The sequence below is a fragment of the Leptodactylus fuscus genome, chromosome 2 (genome assembly GCF_031893055.1).
Source record: "Leptodactylus fuscus isolate aLepFus1 chromosome 2, aLepFus1.hap2, whole genome shotgun sequence".
In the NCBI taxonomy this organism is placed as follows: domain Eukaryota; kingdom Metazoa; phylum Chordata; class Amphibia; order Anura; family Leptodactylidae; genus Leptodactylus; species Leptodactylus fuscus.
This window is the reverse complement of record NC_134266.1, coordinates 257,808,963-257,827,282: the sequence shown is the minus strand read 5'-3', so window position 1 is coordinate 257,827,282 and position 18,320 is coordinate 257,808,963. Positions and strand designations below refer to the sequence as shown.

At 44.3% G+C, this 18,320-nt stretch overlaps 1 protein-coding gene across 2 annotated transcripts in view; it reads left to right on the top strand.

Moving 5' to 3' along the window:
• Positions 1-17,466, top strand: part of DYNC2H1 (dynein cytoplasmic 2 heavy chain 1) — a 302,024-nt gene extending 284,558 nt beyond the window's left edge. For both annotated transcript variants that reach the window (XM_075266159.1, XM_075266158.1), the window contains 4 exons: positions 9,827-9,936; positions 12,006-12,087; positions 16,424-16,540; positions 17,231-17,466. In XM_075266159.1, the coding sequence (XP_075122260.1) occupies positions 9,827-9,936; positions 12,006-12,087; positions 16,424-16,540; positions 17,231-17,389 (468 nt within the window). In that variant the 3' untranslated portion in view covers positions 17,390-17,466. The remainder of the gene's footprint in view (positions 1-9,826; positions 9,937-12,005; positions 12,088-16,423; positions 16,541-17,230) is intronic.
• Positions 17,467-18,320: the final 854 nt, after the last annotated feature.

Here is an 18,320-nt window from a genome sequence, read left to right as displayed (position 1 = left end):
ACGCATAGCGCCAGTTTACAACCTATTGATGGTGCCATCTTTTCAACCAGTCGGGCTGTCCAGCACCTCCTATACATGCACCCCACTAATAGCAGCAATGTCAGATACCAGGACAGGGCCTGGCTGCAAAAAAATGATATTAGTAACCATGAGGTATAAGTTTGGATAAAATCCACAAGCTCGTAACTGTGTCAGGGTTCTCTATGTGTTGTGAGTCATAACCCTGGTGCCTAATGGGAATGTAAACCTGTCTAACGAAGTGGCCGCTGTAACTAGCATGTAGCCTCTGCCTGGTGACGGGGTCTCTGTACCTAGAATGTAACCCCATCTGATGAAGGGACCTCTGCCTAGAATGGAAATCTACCTGAGGAAGAGACTTTTGTATCTAAAATGTAAACATGCCTGATGAAGGGGTCTCTGTACGTGTAATGTAAATACAACTGCTAATGAGGTCTCTGTACCTACAGTGTATACCTGTCTGATGAAGGGGTCTCTGTACCTAGAATGTAAACCTACCTGATGAAGGGATCTCTATACCTAATATGTAAACCCATTGAATGAAGGTGTTTCTGTCTAGAATATAAACTGATGAAGGTGGTCTGTGTACCCGGAATGTAAAACTAAGGAAGGGGCCTCTTTAACTGGGATGTATATCCGCCTGATTAAGGGGTCTCTTCACTTACAGCATAAACCTGCCTGATGAAGGGGCCTCTGTACCTGGAATGTAAAACTGATGAGGAAGGGGTCTCTGTACCTGGCATGTAAATCCGCCTGCTTAAGGGGTCTCTTTACCTAGAGTATAAACCTGCTGTAAGCCGATAGCTGGTCAGGTAACGGAGGCGGTGTACATCTCACCCAGACTACTCAGGTGGGTGAGATGAGAAAACTCCAGGAATGTTTGTTCTCAGCAGACAACTTTTGTCTGTTGAGCATTTTGGTAAATGCTCAGTACTGGGCTGGATTTTTAGGAATGATAGGTAGGATTGATAGTGGGACCTGTCATTCCACCCCCCTCCAGTCCACACTTTGGGGATGTTCCGGCAGCGACTCAGCTGCAGAGAGTCTGCTCATCAAGGGAGGCTTAAGAAGCCAGCTCCAGCAGCAACACTTTGGCAGAGCTTGGCTGGAGAGCAAACAGAGAGGTCATATTTTTTGGAGCTGTGTCCTGAATGATTCTACTGTTTTTTGGGGGATTTCTGTTATTCTAGTTGAGGTAACCTATTCTATGTTCAGTTAGAGCGTAGCCAGGCAGGGATTTATTTTTGTATTGTTTCCTTTTGTTGCTGCACTACCTTTTTGAATGAAAAACTCTACCTTTGTTTTGGCGTAAAGAAACTGGACTTTTGTGTCTATGCCACCCCACCTAGTAACCCCAGACCCTGACACCGCCTAGAATGTAGAACCTGCCTGATGAAGCGGTCTCTTTACCTTGGATTCATAGCAAAACTACAGTACACATTGCAGGCCGTATTATTGCAAATGTATCAAAGTTTATTAAAGTTCACATTAGAAGACATGTAGCCTGAGGTCTTCTACCATGAATTAGAGAGAAACACAAAAAATCCTCAGATCCAGACCGAAATGTTGCTTAATGGATCTGAGGATTTATTTTTTTATTTATCTCTAACTCGTCGTGGATGACCTCATGTCTTCTAATGTGAACTTCAATAAACTGTTACGTTTGCAATAATATGACCTTCAGTGTGTGCTGTGGTCTTATACATGGTAACAGGGTTGGTGAACGCTACTACAAGTGTACCACTAATCCTTCATTGAGTGCAGCACCATAGCTATTTTACTTTACCTAGAACGTAATGCTGACTAATGAAGGGTCCCATGTACCTAGAATGTAAACCTACCTGATGAAGGGTCCCATTTACCTAGAACATAGTCCTGACTAATGAAGGGATCCTTGTGCCTAGAATGTAAACCTACCTGATGAAGGGTATCCTGTGCCTAGAACGTAATCCTGACTGATGAAGGGTCCTCTGTGCCTAGAATGTAAACCTACCTAATTTAGGGTACCCTGTGCCTAGAATGTAAACCTACCCGATGAAGGGTCCCCTGTGCCTAGGATGTAAACCTACCAGATGAAGGGTACCCTGTGCCTAGAATGTAAACCTACCCGATGAAGGGTCCCCTGTGCCTAGGATGTAAACCTACCAGATGAAGGGTACCCTGTGCCTAGAATGTAAACCTACCCGATGAAGGGTCCCCTGTGCCTAGGATGTAAACCTACCAGATGAAGGGTACCCTGTGCCTAGAATGTAAACCTACCCGATGAAGGGTCCCCTGTGCCTAGGATGTAAACCTACCCGATGGAGGGTCCCCTGTGCCTAGAATGTAAACCTACCTGATGAAGGGTCCCCTGTGCCTAGGATGTAAACCTACCCAATGAAGGGTCCTCTGTGCCTAGAATGTAAACCTACCCGATGAAGGGTCCCCTGTGCCTAGGATGTAAACCTACCCGATGAAGGGTACCCTGTGCCTAGGATGTAAACCTACCCGATGAAGGGTACCCTGTGCCTAGGATGTAAACCTACCCGATGAAGGGTCCCCTGTGCCTAGGATGTAAACCTACCTGATGGAGGGTCCCCTGTGCCTAGAATGTAAACCTACCTGATGAAGGGTCCCTTGTGCCTAGAACGTAATATTGGCTGATGAAGGGTCCCTTGTGCTTAGGATGTAAACCTACGTAATGAAGGGGTCTCTGTACCTAGACTTTAAATCCACCTGCCGAAGGGTCCTCTGTACCAATAATGTAAACATGACTCATGAAGAGACCTTTGTACCTAGAATGAAAACCTACCTGTAGAAGGAGCCTTTCAATCTGCGAAATGAAGGAGACCCTGTACCTAGCATGTACAGTACCCGATGAAGGGTCCCGCTGTCACACCAGGACCAGTATTTTAAATGGCATATATTTGATATTGGGTTCTTGGTATAGATTTGGTACCAGGGGCCCGGAAGCTTCCAGTTCTGTCTCTGAGGTTGGTCAATAAAGAATGTCTTGAGGTATCTCATGTCATTAAGAATCCATCTAGTTACCAGAATTTGATAAGTGTGTACAGTGTCACACAAACACTGGAATCTTTCCCTCTGCATTCAGCCCATTTTTATAGCGCGTCCTAGTAGCCAGTAATGGAGTTCTGTCTTTCCTGTAAACACATGAGTCTCCATACTGGATATGATTAAAAGGCTCACATCATTAAACTAGAACAGTCGGAGCACAGCATTTCATTCGCCGGCTGTGTACAGTTGTGGTAAAGGCAAGTCCTTACAAATGACAAATCTTACCGCACACTGACATGTTTATAGCGTTCTTGTGTTACATCTCCAGCATCGTACCTTCACCGTCACAGAAAAGGCTGCAGTGCTAGCGCTGGAGTCATACATCTTATTTGCTACAACCTGCCGTGCAGCTCCAGAGACTGCAAAAATCTGAGATAATTCCTTGTTGAACTCGCATTTTATTCCTTCAAATAAATGTGCTAAAAAAAGAGTCGGGAAGAAGCAGATGTGTGGAGGAAATCAATAGACTGTTGTGGTAAGAAATAGTTCAAGGATAAAGAAGCAAAAGTAGCCGCATAACCAGAAACTGTGTTATTTCACTAAAAGCATCCTTAAAGCGGGATGTCTGCTTACAGTATCTTACGGCTACAGCCCCACGTTGCAGAATAGCAGCTTTTTTTTGGTTCAGATTTTGCTGCAATTTTTTGAGCCAAAGCTAGGAGTGGATTGAGCAGAAAGGATAGGTCCTTAGGATAGGTTTGTGGGGGTCTGACACCATGGGAATCCATAGATCATCTTTTTGAAGAGGTAGCAGTGCTCAGACATGCTGTGACCTCTTTCATGTACCGATGATATCCTGTTCATTGTATACATGATACAGCAGCAGCTCAGTCCCATTTATAGGGGTTATCCAGCTTCCAAATACACAGTCCAGTCACATTAATGTGACCACCTGTCAAAATCCAGAATAACCCCCTTTGTCAGAGCGGACCGCTGCGAGACGTGCAGGAAGAGAGGGGATGTTGTGATGATGATCACTGGGATGTTGAGCCATGCCGACTCCAGTGCCGTGGCCAGCTGCGCTAGGTTACGTGGTTGAGCATCCATGGCACGAACAACCCGATCGAGGTGGTCCCACAGATTCTCGATTGGGTTCAAGTCCGGGGAATTTGCTGGCCAAGGGAATACGGTAAACTCATCCTGGTGCTCCTCGAACCACACACATACACTGCGAGCTTTATGATACCTCGCATTGTCCTGCTGGTAGATGCCATCATCCTGAGGAAAAACATTTCGCATGTAGGGGTGAACATGGTCTGCAAGGATAGATGCATACTTGTGTTGCTCGATCGTGCCTTCCACAATGATGAGTGCACCCAGATGGCTGATGACACGTGCCTTCTGGAATTGGTTATATAATGTTGACGTCAAAAGTAGGCGCTGGTCACATTAATAGGACTGGACTGTGTAGTATCTGCAAATACATCCACAGCAGTGCTAAATCCTCACTGTTCCCTTGTACACCCTTTGCTTGGCTTTATTTTACTTACTGCTCCTTGTATACCTGTTATTTAAATGCAGTGAATCTGTGGACAAACTACATTTCCCATGATTCATCTGCCTGCTCTCAGTCTGTGTTTGCTGATCCTGGGGGATAAGGGGGGGGGGGATGCGTGCAGTTAAAACAGCAGCATGCGATATCCGATGTGGGAGAGATTTCTTACCTGGGATATAATTGGAGGGGTGACTGGAGAAGGGAGGGGTACACAGACAGTAAGAGATGAATCGTGGGAAATGTAGTCTTTCATAGATTCACTGGATATTAATAACAATGATGCAAGGAACAGCAAGTAAAATAAAGCCAAGCAAAGGGTGCACAAGGGAACAGTGAGGATTTTTTTGTGGGTGTATTTGCAGATAATTTTTGTAAGCTAGATAACCCCTTTAAATGAATGGGGATGATCTGCAATACCAAGCACAGCCCCATATACTGTGCACAACGCTGTGCTTGGTATTCCTTAAAGAGGCTGCAGAGCTCACCTGAACATTGTAATTTTTTCAACCAGCTGATCTGTATGGGTGCCAGATGTCAGACCACCATTAATCATATATTGATGACCAGGTATAAGGATAGGTCTCTTTAAGAAGGTACCATACTGGTCATCACTGGTTTCCAAATAAAACCTCAGAATTGGATTTTTATGAATTCAACAAGGATTTACTATTGCAAGTTATGGTCTGTATTTTTATTGAAATACTAGCATCTGCCCGCGACTTCGTCTGCGGGTTGGCGTTGGCGCTGAGCCGCTTCTATTTAGCCAAGTCATGTTGGTTACGATCCGCCGTGTGCCCCCACCTCCCTTGGCCCTCGCCGGGTCGCGTGGCTTTTCTAGCTACCGCCTGCTCCTGCCTTCCCCCCTGTCACCCGCGCATCTACCCCCTCCCGTCACCGCGCCTATGGCCCTGCTTCTGTTGTCGCCCCCGGCTCCTCTTCTGTGTCGCGTGCCTCTGGCCCCCAACGTCCCATCCTGGGGCCCCCCCTTCACAGGCGCCATTTCCCTCAGCGGCCCCCCACCCGTATCTCGTGGCCGCCCGGGCCCCCTGCCCGCGTGCCAACCCCCAACCTCCCCTCTCACGGCCCCCGCACCCTCCTCCCCTCCCGTGGGCCCCTGGCCCTCCCTTCCTGGCCCCCCCTCTCAAGGCACCCACCAGCCCCTCTTCCCCCCCATCCACCCTGTCCGGCACTCCCCGCCCCCCTTCCACTAAGTCCCCTTGCGTTCGCTTCCGCAACCCGCGCCCCTTACAAGTCTTAAATTGTTCCCAATAGGAAATACCATAGAAATTTCCATCCATGTTATTAAAGAGGTTTTTAAAGGAAAAGTATGGCTGCTGTCTTCCAAAAACTGGGCCACATCTGTCCACAGGTTATATCTGGTATTGCAAACCTGCCCCGATTATTTTAGTAGAGTTGAACTGCAGTAACAGACACAACCTGTAGAAAGGTGTGGCAGTGTTTTTGGAACTAGGCAGTCATTTTTTTTTAGATTTGCACAACCCCGACACACATTTTGCAAAGCCAAGTGCTACTCATCGTCCTCTACATGATGGTGGCCAGTCGAGCAGTCTACAGTTCTGTTTGCACCGTTATTCTATGTTATGTACTGTAGTTCAGTGTTTGTCTTCATTGGGAATATTTCTCTCCGCTCATCATTAATATGTAGTGCGCGGGGCTCAGTTGGGACCGGGATCCTGCTGTCACATTTGGTTTGATGTTCAGGATGAATTACCTGGGGATGAATGAATTAATCGGATACAAGTCTACTTCATCATTTAACATCACTCAAGGTTAATTCGTTCAGAAAATGGAGGAGACAAACATCTGAGGAAGTGAGATATTTGGTGTAAAGGCTCGGGCACAGGGGCGGGTTTGTAGAGGGTTGCACTGGGACACTTAGGGCTAGTTCACACGTGAGTATAAGGGGAGGTTTTTGACAGCGGATTTCGCGTCCAAAACCTCCCCTTATAATGGTGGTCTATGGAGACCGCCGGGCTTCTGTTCTCCGCTAGCGGCGAGCTGCTGCTAGCGGAGAAAAGAAAGGACATGTCCTTTCTTCAGGCGGAAGCCGTGCTGTCTCAGTCGCGCGGCTTCCGCCCCCCGCAGCTCCCTCCTATGTCGGCTCATTCATTTGAGCCGACAGCAGAGGGTTAAGCCGCGACAGCGATGGTCGCGGCGGGCGGGTTTTGACAAGAGAGAGACGCGGCTCGCCGCGTCTCTCTCTGTGTCAAAACCCGCGCGGGCAGTTCACGTGTGAACTAGCCCTTAAAGGGATTCTATCATTAAAATCACATTTTTTTCTCAATCATATGTAGGAATAGACTATTCTTCTCCTACCTTTAGATGTCTTCTCCGCGCCGCTGTTCAGTAGAAATACTGGTTTTTGTCTGTATGCAAATGAGTTCTCTTGCAGAACTGGGGGCGGGCCCCAATGCTACGAGAGAACTCGCCAGCGCCGCCTCCATCCTCTTCTGGAACGGCTTCTCTGTGGTTCTTCTTCCGGAGCTGGGTTCAAACTTCAGAGCAGACTGCGCATGCCTGCGGCCACAAGAAAATGGCCGCTTACACCAGCTTACTGTGTAAGTGGCCACAAGAAAATGGCCGCTTACACCAGCTTACTGTGTAAGTGGCCACAAGAAAATGGCCGCTTACTGTGTAAGCGGACATTTTACTTGTGGCCCAGGCATGCGCAGTCTGCTCTGTCCGAGGCCTAGAAGATTGAAACCCAGGACAGAAGAAGACTCAGGGAGAGGGCGTTCCTGAAGAAGATGGAGGCGGCGCTGGAGATTTCTCTCACAGCATCCTATCCTCAGAATCAGTGATGAACAAACTGGTTCAGTTTGTTACCCATAAACCGTACTACTCTGGGGTCTCTTCACACCCATATGACCTCAACATGACCCTGGGATGTATAACATTGGAGTAGATGTTGGAAGAGGCTGCTAAAGCCCACGAAGTCTGGACAGCATGGAGAGGTGAGGAAAGGTGTGTGTCTGTTTTTTATTTTGCCCACACCTGCCCTGGCCCTCCACTTATATTAAGATCAGAAGAGAACCCAGATTGTAAAGCTACGTTCACACCACCGTTATTAATGTCCGTTGCTGTCATCCGTCACCTGTAACATTGTAGCGGACACAGATCCCCCTCTGTCTGTGTCTACTCCCATTGACTCTAATGTAAACAACATGGTGGACACTTTCTTCTGTCACGTTTGTTTACTTTTGTAACAGAAGAAAAAGTCCTCCACAAAGCCAGAAAAGTAAAAAAACAGACCTGCAGATGTACACCCTGTGACAAATGAGAGCTATGGACATTAAATAACATTAGTGTGAACCCTGCCTAATAATAACACGACTACTTCGGAGAACCAAAAACTGAAACAATTCTCGCTACTCACAATAAGTCAACACTATCTAAGGGTAAGTTCACTCTGGGTTTTTGAGGCCGTATCCACCATAAAATCCAAAAAGCAAAAAGATGGCTCCCATTGAAATCAGTGGGAGCCGGTTAGTTCTTTGTTCCGGGAGCCGATTGTTCCGGCTCCCAGAAAAAAGAAGCGACCTGCTCATTCTATCAGGTGGATTTGACTTGCAACATCCGCCTGAAGACACTCCCTCCCATCTAGGCCCATTCGTTTGGGCCTAATCCGGAGCGCGGCGCGCGACTGGTTGCCGGTGCACTGAAACCAGGAGCCTGCACTGACCCACTGTTCCGACTGTCTACAGGTGATAGCAGTAGAAAACACCATCCGTTGTAGTTTGGCTTTGCAAAGTTGGAGTACCCTGGCACTTCGCTTTTCAGTGGACGTTGTCTTCAGCTTCCAGCCAGGGGACACGGCCAGAACACTGGTACTGATGGCCTCTGCTGAGGTTAGGTCATCACTATGAAAATTGCCAAGGGGCCCAGAGAACCCCTTTAACTCATTAACAACACTGTGGCAAAGACTATTAACCATTTCAATGGTTCAGAAAGTCAAGTTCAAGTTTGCTACATCTGTACCTGCAGTCTTTGTCTGTTCCGTATACTTTGGTTTGGATCTCCGCAAAGGAATAGATAGAAAGCATTCCCATATTACAGATTCTCACCACCCTGCGCTGGATCTGATGCAGCACGGAGCAGAGACGCCGCCATGTAAACAAGCTCTGATCGTACCCGCGTCACTGGGATCTAAAATCAGACCGGCAAGCAATTAATTTCACAACAAAACCCGAGGTGAAATTCTGCGCTCTTGGACTTAAAATAGTTCCCATCCCTTGTGAGCTGTTAATTACTGGCGCGCTCTGATCGCTGTTTTGACAGATCGCTGAGGAGATAGCTTTATGCTATTTTGACAGCGATCAATCTTCCCGGTTTATGTGCGAGACCTCTCCGGAGACGGCGTTTGTACTGCAATTAATGCAGCCGGCTCTCGTCTCTATTAGCATTTACAATGACTTGTCCCACACAGCGCGGATATATTTTATGATTTTTGCTTTGCGAAGACGTTACTGGAGAATTTATTTGATGCTATTGTACAATGCGATTGACAAGTGTGACTTGATAAAAGTCCCGGCAGATGTGGTGGAACGTAGACGATTCTGGGTCCTAATGCAAAGAAGCGTTGTCCATGTTTAACTCTTTACTTACTTGTATTGGGTATTGAAGTGACCAATGAGAGGACGTATCCTGTTTTTTTTGATGGATGTTCCACAGAGCTAATTTGCTTATTGCCAAAAACAGCAATGTCTTGGCAATGGAGGCACCATTTCTCAAGAAGGCAACACAGTCTGGTGACCCTAACTTATCTACTTGCAGGGCTGGGTTGATAGACTCACCCCAGTCCTCCTATTTAGACCAATATCCCCATAATTCAGAGGTCTATGGACATTCAGCCTTAAATTCCAGAACACTGAGCAGTATTGATGAGAGAACACAATTGGGGTAACATAGAAAACTTACCATTAGCTTCTGCGTCTTTCATTCTCCATACTTTGTGGGCTACAGCCTGTCTTGGTTGACTAAGACAGATTGAGCAGACATTTCAGAGTGAATGTCAGTTTAGCTGCGGAAGTGGGAGGTAAAGAGCCTGATAAATGGAGAAAAATGAATTAATTGTGATACCATATATAATGGAGTTGATATAAGTTATATAACACTCTATACCTGTCTGTACAACTGTATAGATGCGTCCTATGTTGCATGTGAGGTATCTCCTATTTGTGCAGTTTAAGCTTAATTTTTGCTTTCACTTTTTTTTTGTTATTTTGTTTTATTAAACAGAATTGGGTGGAGAAAGCCGAGAAGCAGACGCTGCTCTCAGATACCCTGGATTTGTCGGAGCTCTTCCATCCGGACACATTCCTTAATGCTCTACGTCAGGAAACAGCGAGGTAAGGGTTCTGAAATAACCTAAAATTAAAATTAAGGGTCAGTTCACACGTGAAAACCGCCTAGCTTATTTGTGCGAGGTAAAAAACCTCGAGGAGTTTTTTTGACGCTGTTTTTTGCATTCCACGCGGTTTTTGACGAGGTTTTTGACGCGGTTTTCGCTAGCGGTTTTCGCTAGGGGTTTTTTTTCCTATATGTGCTATAGAAACTGCAGGCGAAAACCGCGCGGTTTTTTGCAAAAAACCGCGCGGTTTTGTGTGCAAAAAACCGCGCGTTTTTTTACCGCGCGGTTTTCGCCTCCCATTCACTTCTATGCAATTCTTCAGGCGTTTTCCGCCTGAAGAAAGGTCATGTTGCTTCTTCAGGCGGAAAACGCTAGGAGGAAAAAAAAAGCTAGTGGTCTACATAGACCACCATGTTAAAGGAGAGGTTTTTGAAGCGAATTCCGCTGTCAAAAACCTCCCCTTTGCCCACGTGTGAACTAGCCCTTAAACAGCAATTTCATTGGTTGATGGAGGCAATTCCTGTACCTCTCCTTTCTTCATGCTTTGATAATTCTGTCCAATGCTTTCCATAAACCAAAATAATTGGGCCGATCCGTCTCATAACACATGTCATTGGCAACCAGGGATCCCATTGACTTATAATATGGTCCAATCCGGTTCTGTTGTGTTTTCCCTAGTTATGAAGGGAAGTATGGAACTTCCTGAAGCATTATACATCTTCTTAAACTTGCCAAGACTGCCAACAAAGACTCCAAACATAGCTACATGATATAATATGTTTATTTGATAGAGGAGAAAAGCTGATCTCTATGATATATAGGTTATGTGATAGAAGAGAGAAGCTGAGCTCTGTGATATATAGGGTTATATGATAGAGGAGAGAAGCTGAGCTCTGTGATATATAGGGTTATATGATAGAGGAGAGAAACTGAGTTCTGTGATATATAGGGTTATATAGGAGAGAAGCTGAGCTCTGTGATATATAGGTTATATGATAGAGGAGAGAAGCTGAGCTCTGTGATATATAGAATTATATGATAGAGGAGAGAAGCTGAGCTCTGTGATATATAGGGTTATATGATAGAGGAGAGAAGCTGAGCTCTGTGATATATAGGGTTATATGATAGAGGAGAGAAGCTGAGCTCTGTGATATATAGGGTAATATGATAGAGGAGAGAAGCTGAGCTCTGTGAAGGGTTATATGATAGAGGAGAGAAGCTGAGCTCTGTGATATATAGGGTTATATGATAGAGGAGAGAAGCTGAGCTCTGTGATATATAGGTTATATGATAGAGGAGAGAAGCTGAGCTCTGTGATATATAGGTTATATGATAGAGGAGAGAAGCTGAGCTCTGTGATATATAGGTTATATGATAGAGGAGAGAAGCTGAGCTCTGTGAAGGGTTATATGGTAGAGGAGAGAAGCTGAGCTCTGTGATATATAGATATATGATAGAGGAGAGAAGCTGAGCTCTGTGATATATAGGGATATAAGAGAGAAGCTGAGCTCTGTGATATATAGGGTTATATGAAAGAGGAGAGAAGCTGAGCTCTGTGATATATAGGGTTATATGGTAGAGGAGAGAAGCTGAGCTCTGTGATATATAGATATATGATAGAGGAGAGAAGCTGAGCTCTGTGATATATAGGGATATAAGAGAGAAGCTGAGCTCTGTGATACATTATATAGGGTTATATGATACAGGAGAGAAGCTGAACTCTGTGATATATAGGGTTATATGTTCCAGGGCTTCTAAATAAAGAGTAAATCCCATCAGGACTCCTAGGAGAGATAATAAGAGTCCTGATAACTCTGCTCTCACACAGTGATCTCCTTAGATCTTCCTTAGCTGCTGTGTCCCCGTATAGACATGGTATATTCCTCCTCTTATTGATATTTATGGCCATGTCTCCTAGAAGCCTCGCTGTCTTTCTCTGCACTTTACACTAGATCTGTGCTTTAGAAATTCCTGGAAGTTGATGCTGTCCTTGTCTGCAGAAAGCCCATAATGCCGCTAGATGCGCTCTCCGCCATGTTTACCTTTTAATGTTTTATATCCCCCTAGAACAATGAACTGCTCCATGGATAACCTGAGATTTGTAGCATCTTGGAAAGGGAGGATTCACGATGCGAAGCTCCAAGTCAAGGTAATAAAACACACAATAAACGTCTTACAAGGTGATGAAAATGTTACATTCAGGCCGCGCGTCCTCTTCATTGGTATTCACTTTGGTTCTTATATAATAAACTGACATGAAGAAAAAAAAATGGCGTTAAGCTTGGCTATGATTTACCTGTCCCGCGTTCCCCCCATTAGTCACACAGCCTGTTGTGTTTTCTGTGTTACTTGGCATCATTTGCACACAGTACATGCGACCTCGGGATAAGTCGGCAATTAAATTAACAACCCGCAGGATCACCGGATATGGCTGCTGTCTGCCGCCATTCAGAATTACACTGTAGTAAGCTCCAGCACTGGAAATGTCTGTAGTTGCTTCCTTATACATTTGTATAGATCAGGGGCTCTGTGTATGGCAGCTCAGACAGGCTGCAGAACTTTCCATGACAGTCCAGATATGTCTGCAGCAGTGATTTATCTAGGTGGATGTCTCCTTGGACTTATATCTCCTGTGGACATAGAATGTATACCAAGTAAAGGGGTATTCCCAATTCTCCTGTTCACCATCTTGTATGCTTTGTTCACTTCCTGGTTTCCTCGGTGAATTGGTGGGTGGGGTTTCACTTGCTGTCTCCCAGACAAAGCCAGATCCGCTATCTCTCTCCATAGCAGTACATGTTTGCAGTCAGTAATGCGGGATGGTTGTAAATAAATTAGTACAGTATCACTGAAAGATGCACAATATGAAGCTGATATGGCAGAGCTGGATTTGATAGGTGATGACAATCCCAAACTTACATGCTACAGGACCAAGAGTCAGCTTACAATAAACTCCATTTTAGGTTTGTGTTAACATACAGAGGTAACAGACTCCCTGTCTCAGCCCTTATCAGCAAAATTCAATTAGCTGACCTGATAACTGAAAGATAAACAGCTCAGAAATACAAGCTGTTCCCGAGTACTCAGCTCCCCTCCCCTCCTGAGAGCAGGGAGCTACGTCACTTGTCCTGGGCGGAGAGATAAGACCATTCCCAGGTTCCTGATTAAGGAAACGCAGTGTAAACAATGAAGTGAATAATCTCAGATAGCGGCCAAACAAGGCAGTTTTGATGAAGCAATGTATTTAGGAAAAGTCTTAAATCCACATGAGCTAGCAGTATAGATAGGATCCTTGAGATGGGACAACCCCTTTAAGACTTCGTCCATCAGGTAGACTACAACATAAGTTGAAAGTCTACCATACATACATCAGGTACAAATTCTGTTCTGACTAATTGCATTTAATGATCAGAGCCAGCTACCGACCACCGGGTCACTCTTCTATCTTCGTTCTTGTTTGATCTCATAGGTAATTTACCTGCACTATGGGGGCTGCTTTTACTATAGTTCCATAACGCAGATCCTTAACTTTAAGATCAGGAGGTGTTGGAACCGCTGGTTCCATCACGAAGAATCCGCTGAATGAATTAAAGGGAGTTTGTCAGGGACAGTATACCTTCCACAGGCCCTTTTGGTCCAGGGGTTTAGTATCTCAAAATGCCCCGTAATAAAGACACCTATGCCCACAATAAAAATAAAAAAGCTTGATACTCCCCCTGCTGCTGTATGCATTACTGAAGCCAGAGGAGTACCCCTCAATGTCAGTGCGCATGCGCCATACCACTAGCACTTGTACAGTGAAGCCGGTTCTTCACTATAGACCTTGGCTTTAGTGTACACGACTCGTACCTCCGGCACTTGCACAATGAAGCTGGGGTGTATGTCCTCAGCCTTACTGTACAGGCGCCGGGAGCACCAGAGATGAGTCCGATGAGACTAGTCAGTCTTCTCTCTAAGTAAGTATAAAGATATTTTTAAAATGCGGGCACGGGTGAATTAAAAAAATAAATAAATTAAAAAACGATTTGGGACAATAGACCCCCCTGTCTATAAGGTCCTGTGGATATTTAGTGTTCCAAATTGACCCAACATGACCCTTTAAGGTAAACTCCTTGGACAACCCCTTTACGATCCCTGCATTATTGTACCTATACAAGGGGTACAAGGTCAGTAGTAGTTTGGGTCAGAAATGAAGGCCATAGTAGAAGTCATCCCATCTAAAAACTGCATGCACCACTTCATCACCGTCTGATGCTGGCTCACAAAGGCAGGAACCTGTCTGGAACGAACGTCCGCTCCGTCTGCGGGGTATTCCAGGGACATTATTTCTGCAGATTGCATCCTGTAAAATTTCTAGGGGGACTTTTCTTCAGGACAGCACACCCATTACTCGGACATCACCTCTCCTATGACGTCAATGACACATAAGGGGCGAAAGGGATCATAATTCCTAAACGGCAGAGCCATAAGAGCAATCGATGGAAACCAGAGCCCCAGAGTGCACATCATTTCTCCTGCTCCTCCATTGTTCTGCGCTGGGTGTAATATTCCCCGCCATGTGATATTATTTATTTTGGCCTCATTTGTGGCTGGACTCAGCATTGTTCCGACACACCACATTGTGTTTAGCGACGTTGTTCCATTACGGCTCGCCTTCACGTTGAATAGCTGAATTTATAAGCAGAACAATTAGAGTATAATTAAAGGAAGTTGATGAATGATAATGGCTTCTCATTGAGGTGTCTTTAACCCCGCCATTATTCTGACGCCGTTCTATTAAGTGGACTCCAGTGCACGTGTGACAATCTATTAGCACCGCATTGTAACTAATGAAATCCATTCATCCTCCGTTATCACGGCTGGAAACAGTTGCAAATGGAGGATTCCGCTTACCCACCAGCGCCCGGTCACTCCCGAGTATACCGCGCTTTGTAGTTGTCTCATTATACGGGGAGAGTTATGAGCGCCATTTATAATATCGTATATGTATAACATGATATTAAATATTCATAATAGCAGGAGGCGGGAGGTTAAGATGTGAGATCAGAAAAGTAATATGGCTGTCTCCTTCCTACTTATTTCTTCTTCCTTGTAGTTCATTCTTTTCTTGATTATTACCATATTCTCGCATAGAGTGGATATGCTTTCTGATTGCGGCCTTGTGTTGGGTGTAGTACACACACCCGCTAATGGGTGCTGGTCAGTGGATTCAGACCCCAGTAGATTTGATATTATTGTCCTATCTTTAGGATATGGTTTTTAGCCTAGAAAACTAAAACTAAAATTCTAGTGTGCCTGGGGATCATGGACTAAGACTAAAGCAGATAACACCAGTCTTAATAAATTCCCCCAGTGTTTTAATCCTTTAATGGACATGTAAGAAATGTATCCTGTATGTTATTCCAAGCCATAGTTACATAGTAGATGAGGTTGGATAAAGACATCAGTCCATCAAGTCCAACCTATAACCCTACAATCCCCTACAGTGTTCTACACTGTTTTATAGATAGGTTCCTAGGAGCCCTGACAGTGTTCTACACTGTTTTATAGATAGGTTCCTAGGAGTCCTGACAGTGTTATACATTATGTTTTATAGATAGGTTCCTAGGAGTCCTGACAGTGTTCTACACTGTTTTATAGATAGGTTCCTAGGAGCCCTGACAGTGCTCTACACTATGTTTTATAGATACGTTCCTAGGAGCCCTGACAGTGTTCTACACTATGTTTTATAGATAGGTTCCTAGGAGTCCTGACAGTGTTATACACTATGTTTTATAGATAGGTTCCTAGGAGCCCTGACAGTGTTATACGCTATGTTTTATAGATATGTTCCTAGGAGCCCTGACAGTGTTATACACTATGTTTTATAGATAGGTTCCTAGGAGCCCTGACAGTGTTCTGCACTATGCTTTATAGGTAGGGTCCTCGGAGCCCTGACAGTACATAGTTACATAGTAGATGAGGTTGGATGAAGAAATCAGTCCAAGTCCAAAGTATAACCCTACAATCCCCTGCAGTGTTGATCCAGAGGAAGGCAAAAATCCCCATGAGGCTCATGCCAATTGCCCCATTTCAGGGGAAAAAAATCCTTCCCGACTCCAGTCTGGCAGTCAGTATAAAAACCCTGGCTCAACGTGTCCTTAAAATCCATAACCCGTAATATTGTTCTCTTCAAGAAAGGCCATGCTAATCTAGAAGTCAGATTTCGGCAGCCTCGCCTCAGTACTACACCACCTGCCGGGGTGTGACATTTCTGACATATCTTTATCTCGTTTGCGAATTCCAGTGAACTGGAGGACGACAATAAGGAATTTTCGAGGTGTTTGTTTTGAAGTTGTGTTTCCTCTTCTCGCACATCCCGCTACATTCCTGGCCTTCCTGTTATGTACATGTGTGCCTCGCTGCCACTCTACCAGTCACGTAAATATCGCCGACCATTAAGACACAAATCTGCAGCCGAGCATCTCATGTGTTTCCTTTCTTAGATAAGCGGATTACAGCTGGAGGGATGCAGTTTTGATGGAAACCGTCTTTCCGAAAACCAGCACGACTCTCCGAGTGTATCAGTGGTGCCCCCTTGTTACATGGCCTGGATTTCACAGGTACGGAGGAATTCTTTGGCGGCTGATACGTTCACTTCGCTGTATTTGTCTGACTTTACTGTTTCTATGGAAACATTTAGGAATATTTATATATATTTTTGATACGTGCCGAGTACTCTACGTGCCGTTGTACTGACATCCATTGGAATCCACATCAGATCCATTTAACGGAGTCAAATGTAGGATCACCCATTTACATTGAGATCATTGAGAAAAATAAATTGGTACACAAAAATGTAGCATACCATACATTTGTGTCCATCAAATACAAATAAAATGGAAAAAAACGGATCCGTAAATTTTTTTAATTTTTTTTTTTTCTTTTACATTGATCTCTGGGCATCCATTTTTTGGGGTTCTGTTATATGGATTTGTTAGACCACCCTATGGTTCACACTTTCTCCTCTGTTGTCATCCTAAAGGATGATGAGACGTTGGTTGAATAACGGGAACGGGGATCATTTATTGACTGCTTGACGTTGCTTTTATTGTCATTTTTGCCTCTTTTTGTCTTGAAAATGGGGCAAGGGTGGCATCCAAGGGAGAGAACGGACAACCCGCTATATAAATTATATTTAAAAAAAATTAGTTTTTTTTTTGCATTTTAGGCCATTGACATACCATGTAAAGTTAAAGTTTGCTGTATCTGCACATCTAACTCTTTATGATTGTTTTTGTTTTTTTTCATAGCAATCCATTGGCATCTACTCCCCGGGAGAGTGTATATCCTTACCTGTATACACCAGTGCAGAGCGGGATCGTGTGGTCACCAATATAGATTTGCCGTGTGGTGGAAACCAGGACCGCTGGATCCAGTGCGGAGCCGCTTTGTTTCTTAAGAATCAGTAGAGGTTTATCACATGTTGTAAATACATAGAATTTACTAGATTTTATACCTCAACCACATGTCACTATTATATGATATTATTGTAAGGAATTGTATATGGCGTTATTTAGATATTAAATACGTCTCGGTGCTTGGGTGGAGTCTTGTGTTTTCATACTGCAGAGCTATAACATTATTACAGATCACAGGAGGGGGCAACACGATGGCTCAGTGGTTAGCACTGATTCCTTGCAACACTGGAGTCCTGGGTTCGAATCCCTCCAAGGACAACATCTGTAAGGAGTTTGTATGTTCTCCCTGTGTTTACATGGATTTCCTCCCATTCTACAAAGACATGCTGATAGGGAAATAAATGCACATTGTGATTCCTATATGGGGCTCACAATCTACATTAAAAAAAAAAAATAAAAATAGCGGCACATACGGGGGAAATTTCTTTACTCTTGGTGGTAAAAGCAGCTGTCGGACCATTTTAGTTTGCCCAAGACAGATCTTCATGTGTTCGATTTCATAAGAAAAACAAACAATTTGGAATATTCAGGTCGAACCCGGCTCGGTACTAGTCACTGTGCTCATCTCTATGTATAGCATTACGGTTAAATATTTATACGGAGAGGCTCTACTAAGTGCTTGAGGGTATAGTAAGAGGAGTGGGCTGCTGTTCTATATACAATGTAAAAGCATATTGATGTATATGTGTGTGTGTATATATATATATATATATATATATATATATATATATGTATATATATATATATATATATACTGTATATATATATATATATATATATATACTGTATATATATTTATTAGCATTCTACCATCTCAGTCCTTGAGAATCTCATATTTGGAGTCACAATATTTTTCTGTTTGGCAGCAGCTCCGATATGCTCAGGCAGTGTGAGGACAGTATGTGCTACATATATAGGTAAT